At 45.7% G+C, this 26,717-nt stretch overlaps 1 protein-coding gene across 1 annotated transcript in view; it reads left to right on the top strand.

Moving 5' to 3' along the window:
- KIF26B (kinesin family member 26B) overlaps window positions 1-26,717 on the top strand; it is a 508,474-nt gene that overhangs the window by 408,199 nt on the left and 73,558 nt on the right. Inside the window, exons 6-9 of the mRNA XM_069545500.1 lie at window positions 7,789-7,995; window positions 12,882-12,975; window positions 14,180-14,442; window positions 18,170-18,353. Coding sequence (XP_069401601.1) covers window positions 7,789-7,995; window positions 12,882-12,975; window positions 14,180-14,442; window positions 18,170-18,353 — 748 coding nt within the window. The remainder of the gene's footprint in view (window positions 1-7,788; window positions 7,996-12,881; window positions 12,976-14,179; window positions 14,443-18,169; window positions 18,354-26,717) is intronic.

Raw genomic sequence — 26,717 nt, 5'->3', positions numbered from 1 at the left:
TAGTGACTAGATCTCCTGAATTCGTGGTCTAAGGTGTTTACAGGGAGAGCAGAAATCATCTGCTCTCTAGGACACCAGCTCGTACAGCAGTGTCATGAGGAGGGTTCAGTGGGATGGTCACTATTATTTATTGAAGACCTACTTTGTGCTCAGTACTTAGCATGTACGTGCATGCTAAGTCACTTCAGTCGTGTCCAACTCTTTGCAACCCTATGGACTGTAGCTTGCCAGACTCCTCTGTACCGGGATTCTCCTGGCAAGAATACTGGACTGGGTTGCCACGCCCTCCTCCAGGGGACCTTCCCATCCCAGGGATGGAACCCACACCTCTTACATCTTCTGCATTGGCAGGCCGGTCCTTTATTACTAGTGCCATCTGGGAATCCCACTTAGCATGATTTTTTGCTTCATAATCTTGTAAAGCCCTCTAGACTGGGATTATTATCTCCATTTTATTCATGAGGAAACTATTAAAATATGTTGATAGTCACACAGCTTGTAGAAGCCAGGACATTCGGACTTCAGAGTTCATGATCTTTCTAGATGTGGCTTGCAGAAGGTGAAGCCTCGTCCACAGATATGTATTAGTAAAAGGTACAACTAGAACTCAAACCCAGGCACCGGGTCTCCAGAGCTTCTGCTGCCAAGTGCCGGGCTATGCTCCATGTGGTCAGAGAGAGGACCTGCAGACAGTGAGCATTCTGAACATTGGAGAGAACATTCCACATTCCTCTTTCCTTAGACCCGAGAATACCTGTGTCTTAGGACGTACGTCTAAACAGCTCATCCATTTCAAATAAGTATCCTACCACTGAGCTAAGAGATGGAGCCTTTGTGAACAGGCGGCTGTCAGAGTCACTATCCTTGCAACAGACCAGCCCCTGAAACATGCCCGTCTCCTTCCTTGAAGCCTGGCCAAGCTTTTCCCAGCCTGCTAGTTGGTGTGAGGGACCCTGATCCCAGGGACTGCCTGGTCATGAGCTTCAATGTGACTCTGTGATTCTGTAAACAGGAACTATGTGCAGATGGAATAATGACTTGGTAACCTAATGTTTGAAAGCCCTGTCTGTAAATGCAGGGAACCTGTTTGGTTCTCCCTGGACATCCTAGCATCAGAGTTATTTGAGCCCTCCAAGGTTATTACTATTTGGCATATGATTCCATGGTCTCCTTAGAAACTCCTGGAGGAACTTCTGTGATGGTCCAGTGGTTAAGAATCTGCCTGCCAACGCAGGGGACATGGGTTCGATCCCTGGTCTGAGAAGATCCCACATGCCGCAGGGCAGCTAAGCCTGTGCAGCACCGCTACTGAAGCCTACTGGCCCTGGAGCCTGTGCCCCACAACAGGAGAAGCCCACGAAATGAGGCACCTGTGTGCTGCAAAAACGAGTAGCCCCCACTCACCACACACAGCAGCAAGGACCCAGAGCAGCCCAAAATAATTAACTAATTATTTTTTTTTGAAAAGGTAATTTCAGATATTTCTAGAAATTTTATCAGTAAAATGTCTAAACCTTCTTCTGTTCTAAAACCCAATTTTAATTTGCTTCTTTACAAAACATCTTTGCCCCTCTCTCCTATCAGGCACATTTGGTAACTCAAAAGCAGAAAGGAAAGTCATCCTTGTGGGTTTCACTGTGCCAGTGATGGATTAGCAAGAGAATCTTACATTAGGCTCTAAGTAGGAAATGGGTGTTAGTCGCTCAGTCGTGTCCAACTCTTTGCGACCCCATGGACTGTAGCCCACCAGGCCCCTCTGTTCATGGGATTCTCTAGGCAAAAATACTGGAGTGGGTTGCCATTTCCTTCTCCATCGAAGTAGGAAAGCACTCTTTAAATAATGGCTGGAAAATCACACCCTTGATACCTTGCAGTGTGTTTTAGAAATTGGTGCTTCATCAAAATCTTTTATAATAGCTTTGACAGAATGTCCAAAGCATAGAAGAATATGGAAGATTGCTCAGTTTCTTGGTAGATCAGAAAAGTGAGTGTGTTGAGAAGAATACACTTTGAGAAATATATACTGTTTAAGGTGCCTGTCTCTTCAATCATCTTACTTAGAATGGCTGGAGAATTTCCCTGAAGTGGCTAATGTACCATAAGTAGACATTGTGAGCATATTATCTTGTGTGATCAAGACAGAAAAGAAAGGATAAAATAAGAGAAATAGCTCATTGAGCTTTTAGAGCCTCAGATCCAATTTTACACGGATTACTCACCTTTACAGAAGACATAAGCAGACTGTATATGCCTTAATTTAATTTGAGGCAGAAGAAGAAGGAGGATATTTTATTCTTGTCTCTCTTGTCATTGTGTGTGTTCATTAAATAAGTTTTTGCTTTAATTTTTAAAATTAAGCCTAGGAGAAGGGCTTCTAATGCCATTAATTTGATGCAGAAAGTCTATTTTGTACTAATTAGTTTGAAGAATGCAAATCCATTCCTTTTTTTCTTCAAAGGGTGATATTTCACATTTGTATGTCATTCTAGAGTATGTCTTTTTTTTTTTTAATCTCTTCACGCCTGTTCTGCAAGGGAGGTGACGCAACAAGCCCACATTAGGGGTAAGGAAGCCAAGCCCCCCTCCCACATCCACCCCTATCACACCTTAGATGAACAGCTGCACCTGGTGGTGATGTTTGCCTGAGAACCCAGTCCCCTGGCTCCTGGTTCACTGCAGTCAGTGCCCATCACACCTAGAACCTGTAAGAATGGAGAAGTACTTCAGGTATGATAGAGCCTGTTGTTATTCTCCCGTGTGTTCTCCTCAAGAGCCGAATCCCATCCAGACATACACAGAAACCAGGCAAGGCTTCCTGGTGTGCTGCGGGCAGCCCAGCAGTGCTTCCTGCCTGCCCATTGGCTCGATCAGGCGGGGCTGGATGTCAGCTCACTCTCTGGTCCAGGCCTCTCTCTGTCTCATCTGAGCTGAGAAAGTCGCCCATGAGCGATGGCAAGGTGGATATTTCCATGGCTTACATTCATCAGAGTCCTCCCTAGTGTCACTGTGTGCCTCAGTGGGATGGAAACTGACCCTGGGCTGGAGTTGTCAGTGCTCCCGGCTCTGCAGTTTGGAGGTTCTGTCTCAGGAGATGGCTCCTTGGGGTCTAGAATCCCCTCTGATGGTCTCACCAGCTCTTCTCGCCCCACCATGCTTCTGGTTGGTGGGTTCTGATGCACCCGTCTTATGTGACTCTGCATTCCTTGGAGAACCATTTCCAGATGTGTTTTAGAAACTTAAAAATATATGTGGAAGGTGAAGATCATTCTGATACTGATGGAATTGAGACAGAAATGATGCCACCCAGTGTTCATGGTTACGGTGATCTGATGTCACCATGACCAGCTTCTATTGAGCTGATTCTTAAAACTCTGTGAACTTAGACACCAGGATAAAGAACCAAAATACAGAAATAGAACGTGACTGAAAGATGGTGGTGGTGAATTTACTCTTCCGTTTCTAACCTTGTAGGGAAAACTATTTATCCTTGCCAGCACACTCTCATTGCACCAGCCAGGGACTGATCCCTGTTACACGTGTGTTGGTCCAGAGGCTTCATTGTGAGGCTCCACAAAGGACCTGAGACAAAGTCACACCTGTGAAGGACTGCTGTGTCCTCTCCACATCCCACCACCTCACCATTGCCTGCAGTGTTTCTCTGACCGATGAGGGACCCTTTGAATGGTCAAATTGGCCCCCAGCCCTCCTAAGCCATATAGTCTGAGGAGAACCTGTGACCAGACAGCTTGTGGGCGGAGACACAGGCGGTGAGGAACCTTCCCGGTCCTCAGCCTCGGTACAGGCAGGGGTCTGGGTGATCACATGGGTGGAGCAGTGAGCACCGTGGGGCTGCCTGTCGTGGGCTCCCCAGAAGGCTGAGGCAGTCAGCACTGCTTCACATTGACGGAGAGTCTGTCCAGCTCAGGGTCGAGGCTCTGTGAGTCTCACAAACCCGCCTCTTCATTAGTCCCGCCAGGCCATCCAGGAGGAGGCCCTGGAATGATTAATGAGCAGGACAGCAAGATACCTGCTGTTGGGAGCAACACCTGTCCTGCACCAGCCACTGAAAACTCCAATGAATGAGGCAAAGTGGAGTCTCTACCAGGGAGCGCTTTGGTAGGTGAGGTGCTCAGCTCCTCTCAGGGAGTCAGGGCGCAGGCTGGCATTCCCCTACTCTGGGCCTTTCTAGATCCTCAGTTGCTGGGCCCAAAATAGTCCCCTCGACCCTGAGAGCTGGGGAGAAGGCTCTGCATGGCGACAGCTGTGGGGACCCTCTTCCCACAGTGGCGAGGAGGGTTGTCAGAGATGTTGTCAAGAACCTACCAGTATTTGCCACAAAAGCACAAACTCCTGGCAAGAAGTTAGGAGACCTTCTCGATCACAAGTGGTATCTCCTTAGCGCTTTAATTACAGAGGATTAGTAGGAAGTAGAGTGCTGGGCTCAAGAAATAATGACACAAAGAAATGAAGCAGAGAAACCCAATTTCCTTCCTTTAAGGGAGAAAAAAATATATATCCATTTTAAATGAATTGCAAAGAAGAGAATGGAAGGTGGCATTTACTTCAGCCCAGAATTCAGTGGGTTTTTAAAGAGCTGTGGATCTCCTTGGTCAGACCAGTGGCTGAGATCTGCAGCTTGTCTGGGAAAATTGAACCACAGGCCTGGAACTTCATTAAGATTCAGAAGCCTTCCCCCTGAACAAATGACTCGCCAATCCAGTCCCTTCTCTCCTGCTTCTCCTTGTGGGCCCTTGCCTGGCTTAGCTCATATTTTACATTCAGCACCTCTAGTTACCCAGAAATTGCATGTGAAATTGTGAAATAGAAAAGCAGTGGGCCATGTGACTCCATCAGTTCTGCCTGGGCTTGCATCATCCCTGACTCGTAGCGTTCAGGGGCTGGGCTAGGAGGTTGTCTGACAGAAAGCCCAGAGGCCCCAGGCACCTACCCAAAGTTGCAATTTGAATACATGCTCTTAGCACACCTGCTGTGTATAGACATGAGTGGAACTGAAAGAATATTGGAGACATTCACGGTGAACAAGAAAATTGCCAGAATGAAAGGTAGACAGATGTGATGGTTATTGTCATATAAGCAGTGACTATGTATGAGACTAGACGGTGTTGTACTGATGGGAGCCTTGTAAGTCCCAGCACTTCATACCCAGCTCCATCTGCAGTGATTCCCCCATGGCATCCTGTCTGAGTCCAGGGCAAAGTGTTCTAAAACCTTATCAGTCACACTGTGATTGGAAAACGCTAGAATATCGTGATTCAGAGAGAGGCAAGTACAGGCCGGAGGGGGAAGGGAGGCAGCAGACGGGGGAGGAGGAGGGGGAGAAGAGGAAGGAGGAGGAGAAACAGGAATCAGGCCCCTACTCTGTGCTCAGTACTTCACGTGTCAGTTCATTCTCACAACGATCCCATGAGATAGGCATTGTTGTTCCTTATACACAGATGAGAAAACTGAGGCTCTGAGAAGTTTGACTGTGTATGGGAGGCAGTAGTTGGCATAATGGAAAAAGTATGGATTGGATACTTTTCAGGGTTTTGGAGTCAGACAGAGGTGGGATCAGAGCCCAGCTGTACCACCCGCAAGTTCTGTAACATCTGTTTTCTCATCTATAAAATCTGGACAAGTCCGCCTGTGCACAGGCCTATTGAGAGGGTAAAGTACAATACCATTAGTAATAGCACAGCCTTAGCATACCATAGACCCTCAGCAAAAGGTAGGTACCATTACTTGACCTCCCAGTGAGTTGGCTCTTCCCATCACGTAGCAAAGCATTGGAGCTTCAGCATCAGTCCTTCCAATGAATATTTAGGGTTGATTACCTTTAGGATTGACTGGTTTGATCTCCTTGCTGTCCAAGGGATGCTCAAGAGTCTTCTCCAGCACCACAATTTGAAAGTGCTCAATCTTCAGTGCTCGGGTGACTCACTAGAAAAGACCCTGATGCTGGGAAAGACTGAAGGCAAAAGGAGAAGAGGGTGGCAGACGATGAGAGGGTTAGGTAGCATCACCGACTTAATGGACATGAATCTGAGCAAACTCTGGGACATCGTGGAGAACAGAGGAGCCTGGCTTGCTGCAGTCCATGGGGTGGCAAAGAGTCAGCTTCGTGACTGAACAGCAAGAGCAGCAAAATTATATGACCTCAGTGGGAGAACAGAGACCTGACTGTGAGAGGTCAGCTTCATCCCAACCTTGCCCTCTTCCACTATGACCACAGCCTCTGGATCTGCACTAGAGAACTATTCTTAAGTGATAAGAACAAGCCAGCCAGGACAGGACGTGGGACATCCGATGAGTCCAGTGCCCTAGGAGTTCTTGACATTTCAGCTTTGCCCCCTGCAGATGAGTCCCTATGCCTCAGCAGACAGGCTGAGATAAGCAGGAGGGTGACCTCACTCGCTAGGCACAGTGGAGAGTATTCTCTGAGCATTTCCGTATGCTTGAAATCTCTGACATAAAATTTTACAGTCCTTTCCCCCAAAATTGATGATTGACATTTCATCAGGCCTGAACGTTGATTAGATGAAGAGGGCATGATGTAGAGAGGAGTTCAAAAATAACCCTATGTGTGACTTCCCTGGTGATCCAGTGGTTAAGACTCTCAGCTTCCAATGGCAACAAAGCCAATGTGGGGGGCATGGGTTTGATCCCTGGTCGGGGAATGAAGATCCCACATTCCACACAGCATGGCCAATTAAATAAACATATAAATTTAAATAATAAAAGTAACCCTATTCATAACATCAGAATTTGCCTCCTTGTATTAAAAAAATCCCCTCCCTTTGCGTCTGTCTGCCCTGCTAGTCTTTGCAAAGAAGACCGTAATATGGTCTTTGCAGCCCCAGTGCCTGGCTCCTAGGTTAGTTGCTCACACGTTTGGACTGAACTAGCTCCATGGTAACAAAGAGCTGGTAAGGGAGCAAATGCTGCCATTTTCTCAGGACTTGAGCCTCCAGAACTGTGCATGAGGCTTCAGCTCGACTTCTACTTAACTCAAAGAGTCCAGGGCAAGCAGTCCATTCCCACAAGTGCCCTGCTCAGCCCTGGGATGGGGCTAGGCTGGATTGAGCACTAGAAATGTCCACGTTCAATGACTTAAGAGGCAGGTTAAAGGGGGTGCTGTCTCCTGTTTCCCGCAGAGATGTGCTTTCATCCCCTGAAATGACCATTTCTATGCACTCACTTAATGGGATCTCAAATAACATGTTTCAAACAAATCTTTTATCAGTTTTGCCCCTTAGAACACATTTCAAATGCTGGTCATTAAAAACAAGGCATTTTCACAGTCCTCTAATGATGACACTAATAACTGTGGGTTTTTGTCTCTAAGAGTCCTGATGTGCAAGAGGCAAGGAGTAAATTACGGAGCTAACTTTTATGTCCAGGGTTTATTGATCTGTGAGCTTTGAGAGAACTACACTAGCCCCCAAAGCATGGCAGTCCAGATTACCTTTTCATCTAAGTAATTGGGCCACCTGGGTACAGTTAACTTTCTATTTATATTAATAGGAAGATAAAGAGCATGATGTGCCAGTTCTGTAATAAATTAATGGACGTATCAAAATATTCTACCTGGTAATTATAAATAAGTCAGTTTTCCCATGACCTGCTGAGGATTATGTTGCTAATTCATTGTGCATTTTTTCATAATTTGACATGAGATGATTCCACACTGCCATATACACTTGTGTCTCCAACGGACGTAAAAATACTCCATCATAAAGTATCCAAGTGTCTTAATGCCTGTCATTTCCTGCCTTTGTTTCTTTACAGGTGAAAGTCATGCTTCGCATCTGTTCCACGCTGGCTCGCGATACCTCAGAATCCAGCTCTTTCTTAAAGGTGGACCCACGGAAGAAGCAAATCACCTTGTATGACCCCCTGACGTGTGGAGGTCTAAATGCCTTCCAAAAGAGAGGGAACCAAGTTCCTCCTAAGATGTTTGCCTTTGATGCGGTTTTCCCACAAGATGCTTCTCAGGTGGGTATAACCCCTCCTCAGGTTCAGGCAATATTGATTAGTTTCAAGAATCTGTAATTCTTCACTAGGACCCAAGAGCTGCCTTCCAGAGCAGTCTGTTGGGTCAGTTCCAGCGTCCACACAGCAACGTTTGCAAGTCAGTTTGAGTTCCATTGATTAGTTCAGTCCTTTTGAATGGTTGGTGTCACACCTTGGGCAGGCTGTGCCAGGATTTCAGCAGAACATACTCTTGGAGAGAAGGAAGAGTGAGCCAATCAGTGGATGGCAAACAGGAGCAGGAAGGGAGCAGGCCAAATTGGAAGCTTCAGGAACAGCTGCATCAAGGTGGTGGCAACTGGTCCATTGGGACCCCACTTCTGCCTGGGCATCTGCAGTGGACCACCAGGGACGTGTCTCTGCCTGGGCTTCTGGGTGTGAACCTATAAGAAGAGAAAAGGTGTTTCAAGCAGCTGGGTTAGAATTAGGCAGGGTTCTCCAGCTCCATAGAGGGTAGTCCTAGTGAGGACCTGGAGTGTTAGGCAGAGAAATTGAGGCTGTCATGCAGTCCTGTGGCCTGGGTCAGGCTAGGGATAGCTCTTGCTGCATTACAAACTGCTCTAAACCTAGTGGATTAAAACAGGAATAACTTACTATCACTCATGAATCTGTGGGTCAGCTGAGCAGTCCTCTACACCCAGCTTGGCACACCTGTGCATCAGTGATCAACTCTGGTTTGGGTCAAGAACTCCATTGATCTCGGCTGGATGTTATCACATGTTTGAGGACTGGCCAGCTTTAGGCTGGTCCAGAGTGGCATTGGCCGGCTCACTTGGTCTGTCTTCCATGTTGTCTCTTATCAACCTGCAGGCTATCTTGGGCTTGCTGTCATGGCAGTGACAGGATCCAAGCTTGCAGGCCTCTTGTGGTCTTAAGCTCAGAACTGACACATTGTCCCTTTTGCTGAATTTGATTGGTCAAAACTTGAGGGGTGGGGAGAGGCTCTGCCTCTTGATTGGAGGAGCTGCAGAGTCACATTGCAAGGGGGAAACACACAGAGAGCGATGGAGAATTGTGGCCATTTTTGTTGTTCAGTTATGAGTATAATTTGGAGGCTTCTTGGGGGCCTAGGATGCCAAGATTCCTTAACCAAAGCTCCTGGAACCCATCCCAGTAAGAACAGGTGTCTACTAGAAGATCCACTTACACCATCTGGTGCAATTCATCTGCCATGAATTGGTGCAATGGATCTTGTAGCAGACATCTGTAACCCAGGTTATAGGTGTACAGTGGCCTACTTTGCCTGCATTCTGGCATCAGACACCTGCACCTTCCTGATAAATTTCTAGCACTTCCCAAGATTTATTCAAAACAATGTACAATCAGGTAACTAATAGCCTAGAGCAGAACCTGAAGACAGGGTGCTGATGGCTGCCATTTGCAGCTCCTGTTAATTTCCTCCATGTGGCATCTGAATGTAGGAAGTAGTGATATTCAGATGGGCATGTATATTACACCATTGGCAGTTAGCACATATTATAGGCTCCATTCATTAACAAGCCGAGCATGTGGTTTCCCCAAAGAGTTTTACTATGAAAAGATGAAGTACTTTATGAATAAGTTCTATAGTTTCTCTCTTCGTTACATTTTTTGTGTATATTCTACCACCCAATGGGCTCACTAATCTAAACCTGACATTGGGTCTAATAAATGACCCACAAATAATTTAATTAAGCTAAAACTTTTCAAAAGCAAATCTCCCTAAGTCATAAGAATTCCAAAGCAAACCCTAAATTAAGTGTGGCCTATTAATGAGTTTTAGATTTATTCCGGAAAAGGGAGCCATCTTTATTGCTAGTCTTTGCTTACATTTGGTACTTGGTTCCAGGGCCCGTGTGCTCACTCTGACAGTTGCACTCACTTCAGAATGCTTTGATTTTGCTACGGTTCTAATATAGTCAATGACAGTTCTATAAATTAATAAATTTGCAGTTTTCGAGAAGTTTCGTGTACATTAACCCACTTGGACTCTTCTTGGAATCCAGTGGTATTGGAAAGGGAGTTATTGCTGTTTTCACATTACAGATAAGGAAACTGAGACTCAAAAACTCAGTCTCTCCTTCATAAACCCTTTCCTGGGTGGACATCCATCCTGGATTCTTCCTAGGAAACAATCTGTGTCCTGCTCAGTATGGTGTTGTATCTTTGTCCTCTCGCCAGTTTATCCACTGTTTACTAGCAGTGTGTCCTTGGGCAAGTCACTTCACCTCTCTGGGCCTCGGTGTGCTCAACTGTAAAATGAAAACAAGATCAAAATATGCCTCATGCGGTTGCTGTGATTCACTGCGTGGATACACATGAGGTGCTTAGAGCAGAGCCTGGACGTAGTGAGTGTCCAATCAATGCTATTTCTACTATTCTGTTGTCCTTGTTAGCAGTGCTATCAGGCTGCTGGCATGGCCAGCCTCGGCCCCTTGGAGGGAACACCCTTTGAGCCTCTCAAACGGGGAAGCAGGAAAGTGTGCCAAAGGGGCCTCTGCCCTCAGGCCCTTGTGGTTGTCCTGGGAAGCAGCAGCCACCACAGTGGCCCAAAGCAGTCATAAGCTTTGCTTTCACTGGGTCTCTAAGGACATCAGATTCCTGAAGCTCAGCAGTGCTTAGAGCAGCCCTTGCTCCTCCTTATAAGCTACCCTCAGTACCCTCAAGTGGGCTTGGCAGTCATCAGCTGCCCATTGCTGGGGCAGAGCTCTGCTGGGTCCAGCTTTTGGGAGGTGTCTTAGTCCATTTGCACCCTCTTAATGAAACAGCACAAACTGGGTTTCTTATAGGCAACAGAAATTTATTTCTTACAGTTCTGAAGGTTGGAAGTCCACGATCAAGGAGCTGGCAGTTTCAGTGTGTGGTGAGGGGTGCTTCTTGATTCATAGACAGCTGTCTTCTCCATACATCCTTACATTGTGGGATGAGCAGGAGAGTTCTCTGGGGCCTCTTTTGTAAGAGTGCTAATCCCATCCACAAGGGTTCCACCCTCATGACTTATCACCTCCCAAAGGCTCCACTTTCAAATACCATCACACTGAACATTCAGCATATGAACTTGGATGGAGGAAGGGGAACGCAAACATTCTGTCATCACCAGGAAGGGTGGGTGGGAGAACTGAGTCCTGCCTGTGGGGAGCCCAGCCCTGCCCACAGAGTCTGCTCGGGAAGGCTCCTGCCTCTCTTGGTTCAAGGGGAAAGACAGCTGACCGTGGCCTCCAGGGACCACGGTCAGCTCCTAACAAACACCAGATGGACATGTTGCTGAGCATTCTCTTCTCAGTGAACACTGGGCAGGAATTCTGCATGGGGACACCTGCCCGCCCACCCTGTGCCCTGTGAGGCCGCTCCTGTATCTCTCTGACCTCGGGCCTTTGGACAGGGGAGTCAGGGATGTGTGTGGATTTGGCTCACATTCAAGCATCTTTCTCTTTGCTGACCTTGAACCTAATATGGTTTATTTTATGTATGGCTCTAGATGGGCTCTCAACCTCCTAGATCCCATCTCACTTCATATCCAAGGAAGGCAAGATTCATTTGTTGATAACTTCTCCCAGTCCTGCAGAGGCACGTTAGCAAATTCCATCAAGTTTCCACTGCCTCCATCTCAGGGTTTGGCACTGGGCTCTCATTGCTTAGGCTCTGGGGGTGAGACAGAGCCTGTGGTCCCCACCGCAGCCTTGTCCAGCTACCGCCTTCGTTGAGTGGGAGCCCCCAGCAGAGCTGCCGAGGTGACCACCAGAACAGTTGACAACTGTTGGGAGTGTGGTTTTTCCGTTTCAGTTCAGGGGAGAAAATTGATTTTTGAACACTTAGGTTCATTGTGTTGCTGCAACCTGGAGTTGAATAACTGCATTCATTGCCGAGACTGCAGTTCTCAGATTCCCACTAGGAGGCACATTGCTCTGATGCCCGTGGAGCTATCAGTTTGCACGTCCTCCGACTGCTTCCAGATCCGCCACGATACTGAGGCAGAAAAGGAGATGCAGCACATGGCGATTGATTGGCCCTCTCGCTGCTGTGGAAGCCTTGGATGCTAACCAGAGGGATTTCCCAGATCCCCAAATCAGTTCATAAAACGTACTTTCTTATCATTTGCAGAGCGCTGTATTATTGGGTGTTAATGGGGAAATACCAAATGTCACCAAGAGCCTGGCCTCTGTCTAAAGATTTAATAGTCACATTGGAGATGAGACATATAATAGGCTGAAGAAAACCCACTGTAATATACTGACCGATGGTGATTAATAGTGTATATGTTGAGTGTATCTATAGAGAAAGAAAGAAAACCTGGTTTTGAAAAGGGAAGGATGGAGATGGAGAAAGAGGAGGGAGTTAGGAAGACAAAGCAGACATCCATCATTAACCTCCTGCTTGTATTAGAACTATAATGTATCTCAAGGTCACTTTTTCCTGAAATGGCACATCACCTTTTACTCTCTAATAAAGCCTAATCTATTTCATAAACACATGCGCACATGTGTGTGTGAAAGGAAGGAAGGATCTAGTTAGCAGAGGGTTAATGGAAAATTTAAATATTTGTTCAAGGATGCCAGAATGGCAAATCAGAGAAGGGTGTAAGGTCCGTGAAGGCACCCTGGATTCCCATTCCAGCCTGTTCCTGCCTCGTCTGCAGAGACAGCAACTGAAATGTACGATTAGCAGAAGGGTGGTTTGCATGTAATGAGTGTAACTTTCAGACTTGCAAGGGACTGGGAAGTATGAAGGGTTCTGAGAACCTCCAGAACTCCATTAGAGCTGACCCATCTGAAAATGCCAAGGCTTTGTGACCCTGAGCCCGAGGAAAGCAGGCACAAGTTTCCATTGTTAATGGTCCACTCACAGCTTGTGTCTCCTCTTGTGTCTGCCAGGCGGAAGTGTGTGCTGGAACCGTGGCAGAAGTGATCCAGTCTGTGGTCAACGGGGCAGATGGCTGTGTGTTCTGTTTCGGCCACGCCAAGCTGGGTCAGTGAGAACTTCGCATCTTCATGCTGCTTGCTGGATTCCCTATTACTTCATCCTTTTTTCTGTATTGTCCTTAGATGAAGGGGAAGGTGTTTTCCTGCAGTGCTGAACTGAATAATCATGAATAACTGTTTCTGCTTCTGAAATGTAGATGTTTATCCTAAGTGGATTCCCAGTCATCTAGTAAAGCCTTAAAGTCCGGAAGATGAACAAAGAGTAATGGGGTTGTTCCCAGTTGGTCTGGGTCAGGGTCATGCCCAGAAAGCCAGCAGGAAAATTACATTTCCTGAGCAGGGGTTGTTGGGGAGCAGAGAGGGTCCCCCTTTCCTCTTGGATTCTACATAAAGCCAGAGGAGCAGCCACCAAGCAAAGCCTAGACCCCATTAGACCCTATCTGGGGGGACCAGTCTGGAAGCACCCGTACTTCCCACCACCCAGCGGTCGAGAACCCACCTGTGCTGAAGCACCTGGGAAAGGAGGCCTCCCCACAGCTCTGTGAGGGCCTAATGACTGAATCCTCCTGAAGTGCCTTCTTAATCCTGACCTATGGCCCTCTGCTCACCAGGTTTTACCTGGCGTGCTTGATAAGTTAGTAATTTGGGGCATTCCAAAACATGGCCCTGGGCAGAGCTCCCAGCAGCAACTTTGCTATAATGGAGCCAGTTCTAGGCCAGGATGGAAAGCCCATTTCATCTCACTACCACTTCTTGATCTCTGATCAAAGCAGTGGTCCAGATTTTAAAGGGAATTTGCTCATGCTATAAAAGTATACCCAGCATTTAACTTGAGAAAGGATACAAAGTGTAAGCATGTGGAGTGAATCTGTGGGGTGTGATAAAAAGACCTATAACAGTGATGAAACACCTCTAGCCTTTGCACCATGAGGAAAACAGTGCGGAAACCGGACAGCCTGTAATGTTGTGGGATCTTCCTCGAGGTCAGTTGTGATTTAACCTTGACATCAGTCTGGGTTCTCACATTCTTTATTATAGCCCTTCCATCAATAGTACTTGGAAATGTCTTCTTTGTTGTTGCTGTCACATTTTTGTTGTTGTTGTTGTTGAATACTTTTCACCTTTTCATTTCCTTTCTTCCCATTCCCCACTCCCCAGGCCTTTCTCCTGCATCCTTGCATCTATTCCTGAGACTGCAGAATGATGTCCAGACACTCAAGCTGCTGTTCTTTCTTCCCTTGCCCTCCCAGGAAAGTCCTACACCATGATTGGCAAAGACGACTCCATGCAAAATCTGGGCATCATCCCCTGTGCCATCTCTTGGCTCTTCAAGCTGATCAACGAACGGAAAGAAAAGACAGGAGCACGTTTCTCGGTGCGGATCTCAGCCGTGGAGGTGTGGGGTAAAGAAGAGAACCTTCGGGACCTGCTGTCGGAGGTGGCCACGGGCAGCCTGCAGGACGGCCAGTCGCCAGGCGTGTACCTGTGCGAGGACCCCATCTGTGGCACGCAGGTGATTGCTTCCAGGGGCTTGGTCGGCTCGGGGTGGCTCATCCCTACCTCAGCGGCTGGGGCACTTCACCTCGTGACTCACTCAACATGTAAACTGGGAAGGCTTGCAAGTGTTTACTTTAAAGTGGACTGGAACTTTATGGCCTGCAGCTGCAGGACCAGCTGCTTGCCCAACCTAAATATTTGTACCTTGAATCTAATTGACAATGAGCAGGAACCACAATTGTTGTAGCAATCGGGGGAAATTGAATTCACTTTTCTTTACGCCCCTTTCCCAAAAAAAAAAAAAAAAAAAGTACAATCTTTCTTTTGTTTAACAACAAGCCGAAATATTTACTGCTTTGCACAAATAGCTCCAGCCATTACTGGGACTGTTTATGGCTCTATAAACTGTGTTTCTGGCACTGGTTTACAGCCGGATTAGTGGTGCTGTAGGAAAAACTAATAACCACTTTCTAATTAGAACCATGATATAATTGCTAAGCCAAGAGAAGTTCCAGTTGGCCTCTTCAGGATATCTTGCCTGTTGAAAGTGTTTCTACCTCGCTGTTTGATGAGAGATGCAGGAATGACCTGGGAGGCCTCTGGTTCACACCCAGAAGAATCACTTCTTTCAGTCTCTAACAGTAGGCTTTAGTTTCTAGTTTTATCAGATGCCTGCATTTTAGATGTGTTCATTTTGATAAGTATAATACCTGTCTCCTCTCAAGTGGGATTATTTTCTCAGGTGAAGGTACCCTCTAGTACCCCCATCTACTCATACCTGTCCATGTTCTTGCCCTGCTTACAGCGTCTCAGATCCTCCTACTTCCATTATGCATCCTCGTGATTCACGCAGCCTTATGTGACCTTCCAGGATCACCTATTCCCACTTCCCTCCTTGCCACTCATCTTAAATTACATTTAGATCACCTCAGAAAGCAGTGACTCTCAAACTTTAATGTGCATAAGAATCCCTGAGGATCTTGTTAAAATGCAGATTCTGGTTCTGAAGGCCTGGGATTGGGCCCCTGATCATGCATTTCTAACAAGCTTCCCAGTGACTGACCGCACTCTCAGGAGCAAGACTCTAAGGCATCCACCATCCTCCCTCTTACCCTGGGCCTTTGCAAATTCTATTCCCTGTGCATGGAACAGTGCCTGCTCCTCTCCTCTTGCTCTTCATCTGGCTAACTCCTTATTTGGGTGTATTAGCTAGATGTCACTCCTTCCAGGAAGCCCTCTTGGATGTTTCTGCTGACTGTCACTTGTGATTGCCTGGTTAGTTCTCAGCAATGCCCAAAGGTCTGTACCATGTCTGACTAAAATTGGCTCTTCATAGTTTTAATGATGCACCAGATATTATTTGGATATGAAACCTAAATAGAATGCAAGCTAAGTGGTCATACAGACCTTAATGCAGTGGTTCTCAAACTTCAGTCTTCATCAGCGTTGCCTGGAAGACTTGTTAAAACACAGACTGCTGGGCTCCACCTCTAGAATTTCTGATTCAGTAGGCCTGGGATAGAGCCCTGAAATATGCATTTGTAACAAGTTTCTATGTTATACTGATATTGCTGGTCTGGGGACTACACTTTGAGAACTACCAGTTGGAAGCATAAGACGTGCTCAGACCTCATCTACACAGCACCTGTGACAGAGTTGGTGTGACCCTACCCACTGTTCCCACTCTAAGCATCACCTAGACATTCAACTATGCTATAACCTCCATTCACTTTTATAACATCAATAATGGAGTTCCACAGAGGTGAAAGCTCTGATTAAATGAAGCTGGGAGGGATTGGGGGCAGGAGAAGAAGGGGACGACAGAGGATGAGCTGGCTGGATGGCATCACTGACTCGATGGACGTGAGTCTGAGTGAACTCCGGGAGTTGGTGATGGACAGGGAGGCCTGGCATGCTATGATTCATGGGGTTGCAAAGAGTCGGACACGACTGAGTGACTGAACTGACCTGAACTGAAGAAGAAGAGGACAAGACCCACGTCCTCTTTACCTTCTTGCTGAAGAATATTAAACATTCTTTGAGTTATTTTTCTGCCATAGTAAGTATAAAACAATGAGCACAAGAGAACCTGTCTTTGAAGTCTGAGGATTTTGGTGGCCTCAGGTTCTAAACATCAACTCTCCCAGTTCAGAATTATGGGTGCAGTTAGAGTCAGAATCAGTTCAATTCAGTTCAGTCGCTCAGTCGTGTCCGACTCTTTTTGACCCCATGAACTATAGCATGCCAGGCTTCCCTGTTCTTCACTATCTCCTGGAGCTTGCTCCAACTCATTCCATTGAGTCAGTGATGCTATCCAGCTGTCTCATCCTCTGTTGTCCCCTTCTCCTCCTGCCTTCAATCTTTCCCAGCATCAAGGACTTTTCTAATGAGTCAGTTCTTCACATCAGTTGGCCAAAGTATTGGGTTTCAGCTTTAGCATCAGTCCTTCCAATGAATATTCAGGACTGATTTCTTTAGGATTGACTGGTTTGATCTCCTTGCAGTCCAAGGGACTCTCAAGAGTCTTCTCCAACACCACAGTTGAAAAGCATCAATTCTTCAACATTCAGCTTTCTTTGTGGTCCAACTCTCACAACCATACATGACTACTGGAAAAAACATAGCTTTGACTCTATGGACCTTTGTCAGCAAAACTGTCAAAATGTCTACTGACCCTAAGGCTCGTACTACAAATCATTTCTTTGAACAAATCAGAAATATTCATTTCCTTTTCTTCCCCTCCCTTGATAAAGAAATGCAGGTCAAATGCTGATAGTATTGCTCTGAGTCAGATTTACTGTCAAAATAATTGCCAAGGCATCTCATAGGATTTAGATACATTCCCCCTGATGCTTCTTTAATCAATTAATGAGTATGCTTTGAACATAATTTAGAAATTAAAGATAAAGTAGATATCCCTTTAGATGAGACAAATGATATAGATGAGACATTCAAGTAGCTTGGGGTTGGTTTTTTTTTCATGTCTTTTACATTTACTTCTTTAGAACTATTCTAGTAAATGTGGCCTAAAATTGACTTTAATTAAATAGCTGGAAAAATTAAGAGTTGAGTTAAAGCCAAGTAAGGTTTCTCACTTCTTTGAGATACAGTACCCTGGATTACCTGCTTCTGTACAGTCTAATCTTTGAACTCAAGATGCAGTCACATCCCACATGTTCCCTTAGGTACATGGATTGCCCAGGATGTTGGGTTTTCTGGGCTCTGCAGAGGTCAGGGCGGGACACCTGCTCCCACTGAACACTGAGATAAAACCATTTGCTTTTCACGCCTGCTACTTAGAGATTCTGGGCTTCCCTGGTGGCTCAGCAGTAAAGAATCCACTGCCAATACAGGAGATTCAGGTTCAATCCTTGGGTCAGGAAGATCCCCTGGAGGAGGAAATGGCAACCCACTCCAGTATTCTTGCCTGGAAAACCCCACGGACAGAAGAGCCTGGTGGGCTGCAGTCCATGGGGTCACAAAAGGGCAGACACGACTTAGCAACCAAACAACAAGAGCAGCTTACAGATGCTACTTCCATTGTAAAATGGGTAAAAATATTCTTCTCCAATAAGCATGCTTAGGGTTAATTTTCAGATATGAATATATTAAGCTGAGAATTGCACATGGGCATGGTCCCTGGTTCCAGAAGGACATCAGCCTTGGAGAGTCGGGGACAGCCAGCCTGAGTGGCAGGTGAGCCCTCTCGCCCGCAGCATCAGCCCTTCCCTTGTGTCTTGCAGCTGCAGAACCAGAGTGAGCTGCGGGCACCCACGGCGGAGAAGGCTGCCTTCTTCCTGGATGCGGCCATCGCCTCCCGCCGGGGCAACCAGCAAGACTGCGACGAGGATGACCTCCGCAACTCGCACATGCTCTTCACGCTGCATATCTACCAGTACCGCATGGAGAAGAGCGGCAAGGGGGGAAGTAAGTGCGCCTCGACCCCCGCTCCTCCTTGCCCTCCCTGGGGAGAAGGCTCTCCTCCAGGGCAGCCCAGGACCTCTTAAAGCACAACACGAGCTAAGCCCTTCCCTGGTGGTCCAGTGGTTAAGACTCTGCACTTCCAGTGCAGGGAGCATGGGGTTTGATCCCTGGTGGGAGAACCAAGATCTCACATGCCTTGGGGCTCGGCCAAAAAGAAGGTATCTAGTAAATGAATTTTTAAAAAGAAATGTAGGACAATCTCACCAGTCTGGGCTGACCTTTGCTTTCGAACATCCAAGAGAAAAGGGCTCCCTTGGTAAAGATAATTTACACGTGTGATTGCTATGGGAACGTAAGAAAACAAACTTTCGTAAAGAAAAACAACCGCTTCATAGTACATTTTTGTTCATAAACCATAAAAGTGCTCATCATGAAAGACCAATGTGTCTACCAAAGCACCCTGGCCATGTTACTAATCATTAGTTTGAATCCACTCTATGAACCCAGAAGAAACAAAATCATGTTTTTAAAATAGACTGTGAATCAGACTTTTGAATAGCTAACCAGATCCTGGCTGCCTCCCTCCCTCAGGTAATGCCCAGCAGTGACATTTCTCTGTAAACACCTATGCCTGGGATGTGCTCTGTGAGCAAGCTGCCCTGCCAGGAACCCAACTCAGTACTTAGAGGGTCCACTCTTGGCTGTTTTCAAAACCAGCACTGCATCACTCCAGTCTTTGTCTGCCGAGTAGTATATACTCCATGCTCAGAAGTTGAGTGCCAGCATTCAGTTGAGTGTCTCAGGTGGGACCCTGCGCTGTGGGCAAAGTAGTCCATTGACCTCACTGGGCTTTTCTAAGGCAAGTGTGGCCCCCAACACTTGGCTGGCCAAGTAGCAGCAGCTCTCTGTCCCCTTCTACACGGCTTTTCAAAACCCAGGCAGTTGGCCCCCAGCACTCTCCAACTGGATGCCAGAAAGACAGACAGAAGCCCTGAGTTAGGTGTCTAGCCTGGTGTCTAGAAGTGGTGGAGCTAATTGACTATAATGGGAGGCAACCAACCAACCAAATTCCATAGAACCTGGAATTAAGACACGCAGCCTCGACCTGCGGATGGGCCCCCCCCCCCCGTTTGGGCTCCTGGTTGCCCAAAGAGTTGGAAACTGGTTCTCCTGGAGGCAGCTGTGGGGGGCTTCCATTCCCCCTTTCTGCTTAAGGGAAGTGGAAGCTCCCTCCTCCCCCCATCTCAATGCCTTTGTTGGTCCAGTCTTCCGTTATTGTTCCTATTCCTTAATTGTTGTTTAGTTCAGGTTAATGAGATATAATTTAAATTCAGTAAAAATTACCCACTTTCTATATTGTTAAGTAAATGTTGGCAAATCTATTCAGTTGTGTAGCCACCTCCACCATTATCAAGATAGAGAACGATGCCACAGGTACAGAAAAGTCCCTCTAGCCCTAGCCGTCAGGCCCCTCTCCAGCCCATGACAACCACTGATCAGATTCTTGTCCTTATAGTCTTGCCTTCATCCAGAATATCACCTAAATGGAACCATGTGGTCCACGTGTGGCCCTTTTGTGTCTGGCTTCTTTTATTTAATATAATGCATTGGAGGGGCTTACCAGATAGCTCAGCAGTAAGGAATCCACCTGCTAATGCAGGAGACGCAAGAGATGGGGGTCGATCCCTGGGTTTGGAAGATCCCCTGGAGAAGGAAATGGCAACCCACTCCAGTATTCGTGCCTGGAGAATTTCATGGACAGAGGAGCCTGGCGGGCCACAGCCCATGGGGCTGCAAAAGAGTCGGAAAAGACTGAGTGACTGAGCATGCTGCAGTGCATTTGAGATGCATCCTTGTAGCCGCATGGATCAGTCATTCACTTTTCTTACAGAGATGTGCCCTGCCCTTCTCCCCTGTTATGGGATTGTGTAGTCCCAGGACTAAAATCTTGCTAGATATCATTGCTGGGGCCAGAATTCCACTAACCCAGGCTTGGACCCACAGCCTTGGCTACTTACACTGGCTGCTGCCCAGGAATCCAGTACTGGCCCTCACTTGCACCCGAGGAGATATGTTGTCTGTCAGCTGATCAGATCACTTTTGACAACCAGTGATGGTGATACAGGTCTGGCTGGGGATGAGCAAAATCTTTCAAATGCGAGCCTTTCAGGGGAGATTGATTTTCAGTGGAGGGCTCACATTATGTATAGCATTTCCATTTAGAATAACTTGCTAGAAGAGAAGGAGACAAGGAATTAGGATAGGGATGAAATGATCCAGACCTTTAAATTCTCTAACAGAGCTTTATCCACAGTTCTCCTGACAGTCTGGGAGCTGGCTTTAGATCCTGACCTCACTGATTTTTCTGGGTTCTATCTTAGCAGCATGAATGTGGGGAGTCTGAAAAAAAATATTTATTTTATTCTTTTAAGCAGCCAGTAATCATCGTAATCAAAGCTTACAGTGGATTCTTGTACTGTCAGCAAAGGGTGACTTACTGAAGATCTGAATCTGGAGCCAAATAGCTTCCACATGTTTCTGAGCCGAAACGCTCTGGAGGAAGGATAATCTCCTCCTTCTAGGTTTCAAACCAAGTTAAAGCAACTTTGTTGTCAGTTTTTCACTTCCTTTCATGGGTCTGCTCTCAATCTGGAATCTGAAAGTAGGGAGGAATCTTGAAAACAAACAAATAGTTGATTAAATTATTTCAACTCTAAGAACTTAGCATTCAACTTCCAAAAAGTGTAGGCTAGGAGAAGGAACGGAGAAGGCAATTGCAACCCACTCCAGTACTCTTGCCTGGAAAATCCCATGGATGGAGGAGCCTGGTAGGCTGCAGTCCATGGGGTCGCTAAGAGTGGGACATGACCGAAGTGACTTAGCAGCAGCAGGAGAAGGAAATGGCAACCCACTCCTGTATTCTTGCCTGAAGAATCCCAGGGACAGAGGAGCCTGGTGGGCTGCTGTCTATGGGGTCACACACAGTCGGACATGACTAAAGCGACTTAGCAGCAGCAACAGCAGGACACTCCTTAAACCCAACCATCCACCCAAGTCAGCCCTTAACCAATCCTGGGCACTTATTAAATATTTAACATCAAATTCATTTTCTTCCTATTTATAAATTGTGGAAGTGAATGGCTTTTAAATAATAAATTCAGGTTTAAAGAAAAGGCAGATACCATTAATGGCTTCCAGAATCTCGATAGTTACTTTCTAACATGGCTGTAGATGAGAACAAAGAAAGTGCAGGCATCGAGGCTGATGATGGGGTAAGCCCTGAAGGATCTGGGGGCATCACCTGCCTGCCGCAGCACCTAGCTTCCTGTGAGGAAGACAATTTAGGCCAGAATGCACACAGCCTCCTAGCCTGCGGCTTGCTTGACCTCAGTGAATTTATATCTGTTTAAAATATAATGAGGAGATTTGGAGTGTTGTTTAAAATGGAAATTTTGTTTACTTATATATAAGTAATAATCCCCTTGGACCTGGGAGCCAGAACTCAATTAAGGAAAAGTTTATTAATTAGTCACCCTGCAGGGAAGCAGAGCAGAGCAAACTGCTGGTAACTGGCCATTAGAAGTGAAGATGATGGATCCGAAGAGTTCAAATTAGTTGTCTGCTGTAAGAACTAAACACACCATGTGTGCATAGGCACCTGGATCTTATACACATATATGCATTTTATAAACACACACATACATACACATATGCGCATGAGTGGACAGACGAAAATGTTTTCAACATGTCCAATCAAGATAAGAAGGAAAATTCTGTGTTGATATATCACTGCTTTGCAGATAGCACTAGGTTAAGCTTAAAATGTTTCCTGGTTTAAACATTGTTGGCGAATTAGTGAGGATGATTCTTCACCCACCACAGAGCCTTCCCCCGCTTTGCTAAGCTACCTCTGTAAAGGCTTGAGATTCCCCTTGGAAACTGCACTATTGAGGAAGAGACCCTAAAACTGTAACAGTTAGGAGTTGCTCCCCATAAAGATGAGTGAATTAGAAGTTCAAAGCCAAATGGTACTAGTGATACTTCAGTGGAATAAGTTCACCATATAGATTTTTACAAGTACTGTTGATTAAGAAGGTCTTTAAAAGCACCATCTTGATGAGTAATCTCAGTTTGCAAGCAACTACTACCCAGGGTTAAGAATGACACTAGGTCTCTGATTTGTTCATTCACTTTATCACCTCCAGGGGAAGAAGTGTGGAGGCTGAGTGGAGGCTGGGCTGGCTGTGTGTGCAATTGTATACAGCACACAGGCCTCCATCTGTGTGTGTGTGCGCGCGCATGAACCAGTGGGCGAGGACACGGACACTCTCTGCCTGCACTCATCTGCTTACAAGTCTTATCAGACTATTCCCTTAATCTTGGTTCCCTTTTGACCACCAGCCACTCTTTCCTGTGCGTCTTGGAATGGCTTGAATCAGCTGATGTTCTATCCAGGGCTATGCGGTCCATAGGACTCTAGAGATCTGTTATTTGGGTGGCGAGTGTGGGAAAAAGGGATCTGGGAAATGTTGCTTTTAAAAGAGGCAGACCTGGGCCTCTGCTGTCCATCACTGCAAAGCCCTGTGGAGCAAAGATGGTCGCACATGAGGGCCACTGCAGGCTCTCACGGTCTCCTTGGTCAACAGGGAAATGACAGTTCCATGGTTTGAGATTTTTATAATATGATTTTTAAAATCTTGGGCCAGGAGACAATTTTCCAGACTCTGCAGTCTGGGATTCCTACAGTGATGCCTCTTGGCCTCCCACCACCTCCACCAGGGCAGCTGTTTCCAATCTTCTTTTGGAGCCTGAGGCCCCTGCTCTCTCTTTCAGTGGATAACCAGCCTCCTGTTTAAGGAGAAGAACAAGTCAGTCTGGCTATGGCCTCAGCTTCTGTCCTCTTAGCATCCAAACCTCCTTGTCTGTGTGCCTCACTTTCCCCCACTCCTTTCCCATAGATCTGCTCCCTCCCCTCTCTTTGTTCTTCATCCTGCCCCCTTCTGCCTCTTCTGGGACCTCACCAACTGGGACCCCCATCAATCATCTTTTTGTGCTTTTATTTTCAATCTCTTCTACCACTAGAGTCAAGGCTGCCTCCTCTTGGAAGGAAAGGAAGGGGAGGAACAATAACATCGATTAAAAAAAAAAAAAAACCTTGTCTGGGGACTTCCTTCGTGGTCCAGTGGCAATCTGCCTTGCAATTCAGGGAACTCGGGTTCAAACTCTGGTTGGAGAACTAAGATTCCAGGGTTAAGAACGCAGCAACTAAGCCCATGAGCCTCAACTGCTGAGTCTGTGTGCCACACCTAGAGAGTCCATAAACTACAACAAAAGATCTCGCATGGCCCAGTGAAGATCCATGTGCCTCACCTAAGACCCAATGTAGCCAAATAAATAAATGTTTTATAAAAGCCGTGTCTGAACCCCACTTCTCCTTTGAGCTGCCTCCCCGTAAGCCTTTCAGATTCTCCCCTCTGGAATATCTTTCTCCTCTAAGTCCCATAGCATTTCAGGGGATGTTAAGCCACTGCCTTATGTCTCAGTCATTCTGGGCTTGTCTCAGCCCTCTCGACAGACTACAGGCTCCCTGGGGACAGAGCCTCCTGTCACCTGGCACAGTGTCCTGCGCAGCCCAGTGAGGTGCCTGCACATCAGTTCTTACGTGGCACACCAAACGGCATGTGTGCTACGTATTAAACAGTGAGTGAATTTCTTCCTTACCTCATTCAGCTGATTCACAAAGAGGTGATGGTAGCGGTGGTTTAGTTGTTGAGTTGTGTCTGACTGTGATCCCTTGGACTGCAGCCCCCCAGGCTCCTCTGTCCATGGGATTCTCCAGGCAAGAATATTGGATTGGGTTGCCATGCCCTCCTCCAGGGAATCTTCCCAACCTAGGGACTGAATTCGGGTCTCCTGCATTGCAGGCAGTCTCCTGCGTTGCAGACAGATTCTTTACCCACTGAGCCACCAGGGAAATTCTCAGAAAGGCCACCCTCTTACCCTTCGTGGACGCAGGTGGTGTGAGTTCAGAGAAGCCGTCTCATGCAACACAGTCAGAAGGAACTGATCAGTTAACTGAGAAAGTTAAGTTAAAAAGGAAAAATCATATTAAAGGATACATTCAAGTCATAAACATTTTCAACTTAAAACATACAATTGTGTGTTTATTCATTGCTCTTCTGATACAGGGCCATGGTTTTCTCTTTGAGATGAGTTTTCAGCTTCAGATTCTGACTTTTATAAACCACACTCAATATTAATAATAGTCTGGCTTTTCCTTTCAATTTCTTCTGAATAATTCAAGGACTTAAGAGACACTTGTACCGCTAACTGGGTATAGACTTTTTCTAGATTCTTGAAATTTTTTCCACACTGTAATTTCTCATTCATACCAAAGTCAGTATCTTTTTTCAAAAACTAACTCATTTTAATCACACCTTTCCAAAGCATTGATTTCAGTGTTTTAGAAATATTAACTCTTTACATAAATGTATTTTATTGATTTACATAATATTTTATTATTTTTATTTATAATATTAAGTACAAGTGGCATAGTTAGGTTTAGGAGGAAACCCAGCTGACCTGTTGATAAGTGTACAGTTCATGTTTTTGGAGCAGAAGTGCAAAGACAAGCTGAGGAACAGTCAACACACATCACAAGCCTGCAATGTGCTGTGGGCATCAGACATTGTGCCTGACACAGCTGATGGAGGGCCTGGGTTAACCTGGTCAGGTGGCAAGGCCATTGTTCCAAAACTTTGCTGCACAAGAGAATCACCTGTGTAGCCTTCCAGTGAATCCCAATGCCCATGCCATACTCCAGACTGGTTAAATTAGAAAGCCTGGGAGTAGGAGCCAGGCGTCCATATTTTGTAAATAGCCCAGGGTGATTCTGATGTGCAGCCAAGTTTGGGAGCCACTAAGTCATGGGAAAGTGAGTTAAAAGAGTAAACTATAACTGTAAAAGTTAGCTCTGGATTTTCATCTTAGATTGAGTTTTAATTTTCTATGAGATCTTGAGTGATTTGTTTAACATCTGTGAACCTCAGTTTCCTCATCTATAAGACAGAGTCAATTCTTGCCTTCTAGGATTATTGTAGGAATTAAATGTTTTAGGGAGAATTTAGCATATCCTGGCTCCATAAACATGAGTTGGAAGAATCACTTGAGAGTGGGGTTAATTAGTAGATTGCTTCCTGTGGGAGAGTAAGGCACATGGGTAATTTCAATTGGTCAAAGTCTAGACTTGAAATATACATATTCAAATATAAACAGTCTCAAGGCAGACTGGGTTATGTTCCTAAACCTTGCAGCTCTGACCTCAAAAATTTGAAAAGTCCATGAGGAACCTGCTTCTTACCTGCTGTTAATTATCACCTATTGTTCATTGATTCTAGAACTACTTTCTCTCCAACCATGGGAATTCTTGGTAATAGCCGATGGCCTGTGCTCACTCACTGTGTACCATTCTGGTTTCAGCACTGTGTGTGAAGTTCAGAATTCTGTGACTACTGAAACTCTGGTGGTTATAAAGCAAAGTTGATTTTATATTGTTTAAAACATGACTCTCATTTTGAGTCATGCAGGTATAATTACAGGTATTTTACAATATTATTCTTTAGCACAGTCTAAACTATGCTTTTGTTCTCTGTGTTCCATTTTACTACATGTACATTACGAATTTTATTCCATTACATCAAATGGACTATTAGAGTCTGAAAGTCCAAATTGGTCCCTGTCTTTGCCCTTTAATCTGCAGAGCGCGTGAAATATCTGAGCTTCTTCTGTCTATATAATTAGGTTGCAAAACAGATGATATTTTGCTTTAAAAATAACTAATTTCCCTTGCATGCTGCCAGTGGCTTGATCCTGCATAATACAAAATAGGATTAAAGAAAAGTAATGTATTATATCTTTCCTATTAAGGATTTTTATTGGAGATAGTTGGAGATAAACAAAATATAACAAATATAAACAAAATATAACTCTGGCCACAAGTGTACCAGAGTCACTGGAGAACCTGAATTGAAATTTTATGTTTTCTGTAAACCTTCATCACCTTTTATGTTAGTGCTAGATGTAAAGTTGAGCTGGGATGAGCAGAGACAAGGCTGGGGTCAGGACAGTGGTTCCTGGGTGTTTTCCTTGCTCTCCTGCATCAGATGTCTCTCTATTTTTTCAAGTCTTTGTTAATTTTTCTCAGGTATGTTTTGTAGTTTTCAGTGCATGTATCTTTTGTCAGATTTATCTGTAAGTATTTAATATTTTGATGTTACTGTAAAAGATATTTTTAAATTTCAATTTCCAATTGTTTGGCACTACAGTTTAGAAGTACAATTATCTCGATCCAGGAACCTAGTATTCCAC

The sequence above is a fragment of the Ovis canadensis genome, chromosome 12 (assembly GCF_042477335.2).
Source record: "Ovis canadensis isolate MfBH-ARS-UI-01 breed Bighorn chromosome 12, ARS-UI_OviCan_v2, whole genome shotgun sequence".
NCBI lineage: Eukaryota > Metazoa > Chordata > Mammalia > Artiodactyla > Bovidae > Ovis > Ovis canadensis.
The sequence above is the reverse complement of the archived record's forward strand: the minus strand, read 5'-3'. Positions and strand labels throughout refer to the sequence as shown.